General features: G+C 39.8%; 1 protein-coding gene across 1 annotated transcript in view; it reads left to right on the forward strand.

Annotated features, from left to right (window-relative positions):
- The window catches only part of ELP3 (elongator acetyltransferase complex subunit 3), an 89,451-nt gene that overhangs the window by 33,781 nt on the left and 46,606 nt on the right, over positions 1-9,064 (forward strand). Inside the window, exons 7-8 of the mRNA XM_015571163.1 lie at positions 214-375; positions 3,160-3,286. Coding sequence (XP_015426649.1) covers positions 214-375; positions 3,160-3,286 — 289 coding nt within the window. The remainder of the gene's footprint in view (positions 1-213; positions 376-3,159; positions 3,287-9,064) is intronic.

Consider the following 9,064-nt stretch of genomic DNA (forward strand, 5'->3'; position numbering starts at 1 on the left):
GAGGCAGCTGATCGATGTCTCTCTCTCTCATCGATGTTTCTAACTTTCTATCTCTCTCCCTTCCTCTCTGTAAAAAATCAATAAAATATATTAAACAAAAAAAAAGATTCCCAGGTGATTCTAACGTGCAGCCAAGGTTGAGAACCACTGGCCTAAATGGAAGCATAGTCCTAAAGCTGTGGCAGGTGGTTTACTTCCAGATTTGCTCCACAGGTATTCTGAGCGGAGCCTCACAAAGTGTATTGGAATCACTATTGAGACCAGACCTGATTATTGCATGAAGCGGCATTTAAGTGACATGCTGACCTATGGCTGTACAAGGCTGGAGATTGGGGTGCAGAGTGTCTACGAAGATGTCGCCAGAGATACCAACAGGTGAGATGACGGCAGATGCTCTTGCACAAGCCTTCCTCTTCTCCCACCAGTTATATCCATGTTCTCTTCTTCCTACCACTCTTAAAGAAAGAGGTGTAGGCATTCCTCCTTTTAGACTCATTCTTCTATCTCTGCTCTACCCCTTTCCTTGACTTTCAGTCTTTGTCTGCAGACTTTTTCCAGCTGCCTATACACATGCTTAGTAGATCTCTTCTTCGTCTTGTCATACACAGCCTTCCCAAAAGGTTAGCAGAAGTTAGGGCTCAAGGTCAGTAGTTAAAGCAAGAGAGAAAACAAAGGAGAATGGGAACAAAGAAAAGAGTTTGAACAGAAATGAAGTCAGGGTGAGTTTTAAGAGAGATGAGTGTTTGTGAAGCAGATGCCAGTTGACAGGGTAGTGGGAGAAAGGTTGGTGAGGTAATGGGTATAAACATTGAGAAATTTGGGGGTGTAAGGAAGGAAAGAAAAACAGGTTGAGAGAGCCATGTGAGGTTCTCGTCCTTCTAGAACAGTATCACTGAGTTGAGGGGAAAAGGTACAGATGAAAGGTTAGCTGTAGAAGGAACTTTGTGATTAATTGGTAAATTAGTAAAAAAAGATTTCAGGAGTTTATTAATCAGCATTGATCACTGACCTAGGGTGGTGAAGGCAGGCTTGAGGGAGTAGGTTTGTGTTGATTTGGATCTTAAAGGCTACTTGAATTCGATTTGTGTAGACGTGATTGGGGGCTGTACTAGGAGAGGGAAGTGAAGGGGAACTAGGGAGACATTCATGGTCAGCATCTTAGAGTCAACCCAGAAGGATGCCAGGCTAAGGAGGGTGGGTCTTTCTGTTAGGTAATAGAGGTCTGTTGAGTCTTTTTGAGCACAGGGAAGACTCTGATGGGTATCAGGCCTGAGAAGATTAACCTAAATAGAATGCATTCTTGTAGGGGAAGACTAGCCAGGAGCACTGGCTGGACTGCTGCAGGAATGGAGAGCTGTGCTAGAGAGGAACCTGTGGAGATGAAAAGTTTATTAAAAATTAGGGAAGCTTTCTGAAAAAAAGACATTTAATCTGATATCTTACTTGAAGAGTATGACTTAGATGTGGAAGAGAAAAATTATTTTAGGCAGAAAGAAAAATATGAGCAAACTGCTGAGGATGGGAGCACATGACACATTTAGGGAATTCAGAGTGGTTTAGTTTGGTTAGAGGTGTAGAGTGTGAGGTAGGAAAGCAGTAAGAGGTGAGACTGAAAAGGTAGCCAGAGGGGCCAAATTCTGAGGAGCCTTTGAAGTCTGGGCTGTAACCCAAGGACAGGTTGTAAGGTAAGTTGTGACACAATCATATCTGCATTTTAGAAATATTACTTTATGGGGAGCACAGTATGGGGATGGATTAAGAGGAAGTTAGAAGGAAGACCAGTTAACAGGCTGTTGCAATAATTTAAGCAAGAAATGATGCCCTGAAAAGTGAATGACAGTGTTTGGTGACTGAGTGGAATGAGGGTAAGAGAGACTGGGGAGAAGAGGAGGCTTGGAGGAAAGATGAGTTTCATTTTACATACACTGAGTTTTAAATATTTGTGGAACATCCAGTTGAAGCTTGTTTTAGAGCAAGGCTGTGCAACAGAACATTTTGCAATGATCGAAATGTGATTTACCAGCACTCTCCAATATGATAGTGCAACTGTGGAACGGAATTCATTTTAATTTAAGTATAGACTTGAATAACCACATGTCCCGAATGAACTGCAGTGTTGCACAGTGCAGCTTTATAGAGTATTGGCTGTCCTGGTGTGGGTTCAGGAGAGAGGTCCAGCCTAATCACATACATTGGGAGGTTATTGGCAAAAAGAGGTGAGAAGTGGAAGCCATGGACATGGAAGAGACCATCAGCGCGTATGACGGAGCCCCTGGTCTCCAGGATTGCTTGGTGGTGAATGGGAACGTTTTGGTGGTGAAAGGATTGGCACAGGCTTCAGTCTTTGGTTGCTCCAGACTCTTAGTAGAGCTTGCTTCCTACTTGCCTAGGGCACTAGAATGGTAAGATGATTGATCCACCTGGCCCAAGTGATTCTGCCTCGTCACTAAATTATTATGTCTTCTCACTTTTTAAAGGACCCTCCAACCCAGCAGAGTGAAATATGTTTGTATTTAGGTATGTGTGTGTCTCCTCTCTTCCTCTCTCTCATTTCAAAAGATTTCAAAAGGAAAAGAAATAGTAGGATGCTGCTTCTGCGTGGTTTTGAGCTCATTAATCTGGTTTCTAAGTTAGATATTTACATTGGTAAGCTTATTTTGCCTTTGTTGCTAAACCAAATAATTTTACTGTCAGAACCTTTATTGGCTGCATAGGGAATTTCTGAGAAATATCCCAAAAGTAAAAATGAGGCCCTGGCCTCATTTCAGTTGATTGGAGTGTTGTCCCACCATGCCAAGGTTGTGGGTTCCATCCCCAATCACGGCACATAAAAGCACCAACCAGTGAGTGCATAAATAAGTGGAACAACAAATCAATGTTTCTCTCCCTCACTCCTTCCCTCCCCTCCTCCCCATCACTCCCTCTTTTCATCCCTTCCTCTCTTTAAATTCAATTTTTTTAAAAATCTGAAAAATAAGTAGAAACGATTTACTTCCAGACTTTCTCAGAGGTGGAGATTAAAAATGACTGTCTGAGATATTCCCCTCCTCCCCCAACTATATTATTCTTCATTACATATACCAGAGATTGTTTTTCCTCTGCTCTTTGTGTTAACCTTGTTGCCCATTTATTTGTGTAACGTGGATTTTCTCTCCTCAGGGGCCACACCGTGAAGGCGGTATGTGAGTCATTCCACCTGGCCAAAGATTCAGGTTTCAAAGTGGTGGCTCATATGATGCCTGATCTGCCAAACGTGGGACTGGAGAGAGACATCGATCAGTTTATAGTAAGTGTCACCTTACGCCCGGCCAGTTTAGAAGGCCTCCGCGCGACTCTCTATCCTCTCTGCTCTTTTTTATTATTGACTGATGATTATTTTTCCCATAAAAAGACAGTGCATTCCCATTCTAGAGTAGTGGGAACACAGTAGAAAAAGAGGGGTCACTCACAGCCCAACCCCAAGTAAAGCCCTAACATTTTCATTTATTCCCTTTTAGGATTTTGTTAGACTTCAAGTTTTTGGGGGGATGAGATGGTTTATACATGTATGCACACAGGCACAGTTATATATATGATAAATAATTCTTTTAATAGCTTTTCCACTTGACACTATAACAGGCATTTATCCTGTTATAGCTTGGTCTCTGTTAAAATGCTTATACTGAAATATCTGCTTAATTTCCAGTGAGTAAATATGCCATACTTTGCTTAATTACTTCCAAATTTTTAAAAATTGAAGATAATACCAGTTTTTGATAGTGTAAATAATACTTCAAGTAAACAATTTTATGCCTATAACTTTGTGTAATATTTAGGATAATTTCTTTTTTAGAAAAAGTACGTTTCTGTTGATTTTGAGAGAGAGAGGGAGGGAGGAAGGGGAGTGGGAGAAGGAAGAGAGAGATAGAAGCATCAATGTGATATGAGAGCAGAACATCCATCGGCTGCCTCCTACTCACCCCCTCATGGGGACCGAGCCTGCAACCTCAGCATGGACCCTTACCAGGAATCAAACTAGTGACCTCTTGGTTCATGGGTCGACACTCAGTCACTGAGCCACACGGCTGGGCAGCATTATTTCTTTAGGACAAATTTCCTGGGGTAGAATTATCAGGTGAAAGTATTAATACTTTAAGAATATCATCATATTTTTTATTTGCTTTTCAGAGGGTTGTAACAATTTACACTCATTTCAGCAGGGTTATCTTTTCCCCCAAACGGTTGTCTCCTGTTTATGTATTTTCTATATGTATATGTACATATAATATTTTTATATTTGCTAACCTGATGGATAAAAGTGCTATTTCAACTTGCATTTTATAATAGTAGTAATATATTTTTCAAATTTATATCTAATAATTATACTTCATCTTTTTGGAATTGTTTTTGTCCTCTGACTCTATTGGATATGAATATTTTTAATATTAATTTAGGTGAACACCCAGGTAAGGACATTATGGACTTACTGTTTTTTATATTTTTTACAAATATTTTCCCCACCCTATCTTTGGCCTTTCACTTTTGCTCCTGTTTTCAGATCTTTTTCTTGCTTGATGATTCCTTTAGACACTTCTAAGGTTAGAACTGCCATACTCTTTTAGAATTTCATTAATCAGTGAAAGAAAATACTGTTTTCTTATACTTTTCTGTTATTTGAATTTTAATACCTAGTTCTGGGATTTGGTTGTGTGTTTTTTTGTTTTGTTTTTTCCTTTTTACTCTATCGTATGTTAACTTAATCCATGTTAGCTTTGCTTTGGGAAACGAGATTGGTCAAAACTTTTCTTCAGACCGATAGACAGAGAATGTCTTAGGGATAACCTTTTAGAGAAGATGATGAAAATATTTACCAAGTTATTTCATCCGCAGAAATACTTTTTTAAAAAAAATATATTTTATTGACTTTTTACAGAGAGGAAGGGAGAGGGATAGAGAGTTAGAAACATTGATCTGTTGCCTCCTGCACACTCCCCACTGGGGATGTGCCTACAACCAAGGTACATGCCCTTGACCGGAATCGAACCTGGGACCCTTCAGTCCACAGACCGACACTGAGCCAAACCGATTAGGGCCGCAGAAATACTTTTATTTTGCTCTGTTTATAAAAGATAGAATTTACCATGCCTTATTTGTGAAGTTAATAATGCTTTCCTTTTAAAAAGTTTATTATTTTTAAGTCAGTGAATTACAACTGAAAGGCTATTTATAAGACAGCATTAATTCACAGATGTCACTGTTACTGATTCCCCCTTATTGGCTGTGTAATAGATTTTGAAGCTGATACCCCCTCAGTAGTTAATAGCCAGGAACTCAGACTCCAAACCTAAAAGGCACCTGAAACACACTTTTCTTTAACACAGTTCCTAGGTGGGCAAGTGGGATAGCCTGCATTCATAATTTTACGTGCCTTTGGAAAAAATGTGTCATGTTTCAAATAATTGCGAATATCTGAGTCTTGGTGTTCATTTTCTTAGTGTCTTCAAAATATAGTAGTTCCCCCTTAGCCATGGGGGATACCTTCCAAGACCGCAGATAGCACTGGACCCTATATATGCTATGGTTTTTCCTACACATACATACCCATGATAAAGTTTAATTTATTCATTAGGCACAGTAAGAGATTAACAATCCTATATAATAAAAGTCTAATATGCAAATCGACGGAACAGCAGAACAACTGGTCACTATGACGTGGACTGACCACCAGGGGGCAGACGCTCGTCGCAGGAGCTGCCCCCAGCATGTAGGCCTCAGGCCAGCCAAGGCAGGTGCCAATGGGGTCCTCCACGTCCCCAATCGCCCTGCCAGTCGCCCCTCAGAAGGAGGCAACCAGCAGTGGTGGCGGGAGGACGGGGCTGGCGAGTGTGTGGTGCCAGGCTAGCCAAGGCAGGTGCCAGCGGGAGTCCCCCGGTTGCCCCACAGATCAGCCCTGATTGCTGGCCAGGCCCAGGGACCCTGCTCATACACAAATTTCGTGCACCGGGCCTCTAGTAACTAATAATACAATAGAACAACTATAGCAATATGCTGTAATAAAAGTCATGTGAATGTAGTCACTCATTTTTTAATACTCACCTGAGGACATGTTTTTCATTGATTCTAGAAAGAGGAAGGGAGAGGGGGAGAAACATCAATGTGAAAGGAAACATTGATTGGTTGCCTCACATATGTGCCCTGATAGGGGATCAAACCAAAGACCCTTTGGTGCATGGGACAATGCCCTAACCAACCGAGCCACACCGTGGCTGTAGTCACTCATTTTAAGGGATCCCTTGCTGGAGTCTTTGTGTACCCCCAATGCTTTCTTGCACTGCATATTGCTATCATTCTGTTTATATCTCCTGCCCTCAGATTTCTCTGTACCTTCGAAGCACTTCTGCAATGTGGACCCAACTTTTGCAGTATGAGGTGCAACAACAAAACCAGCATAAATTTTTTTTCTTTTTTCACAATTTCACAAATAGGTCTCAGCAACCTCAGAATATGATTATTTTTCTTTCTTTATTAAGTAGAGAACTTTTATCTTTCCATATTAAAGAAGCACTTTACGGCTTCTTGGCACATCCTAATTGCCAGCATCACTACTCTTGCACTTTGGGTCCATTATTAAGTAAAATAAGGGTTACTTGAATACAAGCACTGCAATACCTGGCAGTTGATCTGATAACTGCAATAGCCAATAAGTGACGAATGGGAGTGCATTGTATACAGTGGACATGCTGGACAAAGGATGAGTCATGTCTTGGCGAGAGATGGCATCACACTACTCAGAACAGCAAGCAGTTTAAAACTTATGAATTGTTTATTGAATTGTTTTGTGGAATTTTCCATTTAATATTTTCAGACCATTAAAATTTCAGACCGTGGGTAAGTAAAAGGGAAGCCACAGATAAGGGGGGCAACTACTGTAAAGAATAGTTTAATAATAACATTGCAAAGACAGTCCTTCATGTAAATAGATTTATCTGCTTGTTTTTAATCTTGAGAGTAATTTATAAATTGCCTTAAAAGAAATAATTTCTACAAATCAATTAGAAAAAACAAATAGCCCAGTAGGAGAATGCGCAGAAAAACTTGAACAGATACTTCACAGATAGGAAGTTCAAATAACCAACAAATTTATGTTTATTAAAAACCACAATATTGTTCGTAATCTTATATTCCTTATTCCTGAATCCTATTATGTATATAATTTGTTTTTTTTTCCATACAGATATTTTAGGAAGTTCTCTTTATCCCATATGTAGTGCAATTACATAGAGGTATATTTTGGCAAGAGTTTTAAAATTGTGTTCGATATTAAGGGACCCTGTCATTGGGAAATTTCTTTGTACTATAGTGGTCCCATGGTATTCTGGGGGATTGGTTCAGGGAACCCCTCTAGATAATGAAATCTGCAGGTTCTCAAGTTCCTTATGTAAATGGTGTGGTATTTGTATATAACATGCACATATCCTCCCACATTCTTTAAATCATCTATAGATTACTCATAATACCTAACTATTTCATAGTAAATGCTATGAAAATAGTTGTTATATTTTTATACTTTAAATCATCTCTAGATTACTCATAATACCTAACAATGTAAATGCTATGAAAATAGTTGTTATATTTTTATTGTTTAGGGAATAATGACAAGAAAAAAAGTCTGTACGTGTTCGATGCAGATGCAACCATTGTAGGCCTAACAATACAGTACCTGTCAGTAACAACATAACATTTTTTTCTGAATATTTTAAATCTGTAAATGCCGAATCCTCGGATACAAGAGCCGACTGTACAGGATAATGTTCCCCCTTTCATTTTTTTATGTTCTTTTTCTAAAACCTACTAAGAAATGTTGGATTTCCCAGACTGATCATATAAAATTCTTTTCTAGTTTTATCTGCCTTTTTTTCTGCTTTCTTATTTTCTCACCTTTATCTTTCAGCCTTTCTATTAAATGATTTTTGTTATAGTTTTCATTTCTAAGACTTCTTTCTTTTATGCTGGCTGTTTGATTTCTCTAGTATCTTGTCCTTGTTTTAGAGATTAATAAGTCTTTTCTTATCTCTCTGATGGAATTATTATAGTTGTTTTCTTTATGTTTTATTTTCCTTTATGCCTTGCTTTCCCCTCAATTCCTTTTTCTCTCTTTGTTTTGGTCTGCTTTTTATGTTCTAGGCTTCTAATTTCTAATGATCCTTAGCCAAATGGTCATACTTTGAAAGTGAGAGGCTTAACAACCAGATTGCAAGCTCTATGTAGCTGCCAGTATGCCTCACTGAAGGATGTTCATGTAATGTGCTCTCCTTTCTTTAGGGAATTTCCAAATGTCAGTGTATGGAGCTCTTATTTGGAGCCATTTAATTGATCCAGAGATAACTCTCCAGCTTCCTCCTTGGGAGTGGGTGTTGTGCGCACATCACAGAAAATTGCAGCAGGGAGTCCACCAGTCAGTGTGCTGGCCTTCACTTAATCTCCCTGTTTCACTCTGGGTCCTCACTCAGGCCTTCCTTTGTACCTGGAATCTCAGAGTCCAGAGGCTTTCCAGTATCTCCAGCGAAAATCAGGCAACTGCCTGTAGGAAGGTGATAAGGGATAAGGAAAGGGATAAACCCCTTCATGTGCAGATTTTGATCAAGTGTTCTCTCCCACCTGCCCAGTTCCTGGTACTTGTGATCCATGAACCTTTCTGGGACGCGGGTGTGACTGAGCTGGCCTTTCATTAGTATCTGTCCCACTTTACAGATACTTTATTTGCAGTTTGCGTCACGGGCAAAGTCATTTACCAATCTTCCATCCATTTTCCGTCTTTCAAAAACGTATTGCCATCACCTGTTCCCCTCCCGTCTCCTTTGATTTATACTTTAAAAAATTGTATTATTTCCTGTTATTTTAGCATGGTTTTGGAAGGCCTTGGCTGGTCTTCCAGACCTTGGTTGGTTGTAGCATCATCCTGCACACCAAAAAGTGGCGGGTTTGATTCCCGGTTAGGACACATACCCAGGATATAGGTTCGATCCCGGTTGGGGCGTGTGCAGAGGCAACCGATAGATGTTTTTCTCTCTCTCTCTCTCTCTCT

This window comes from Myotis davidii, unplaced genomic scaffold, assembly GCF_000327345.1.
Source record: "Myotis davidii unplaced genomic scaffold, ASM32734v1 scaffold524, whole genome shotgun sequence".
Taxonomy (NCBI): Eukaryota; Metazoa; Chordata; class Mammalia; order Chiroptera; family Vespertilionidae; genus Myotis; species Myotis davidii.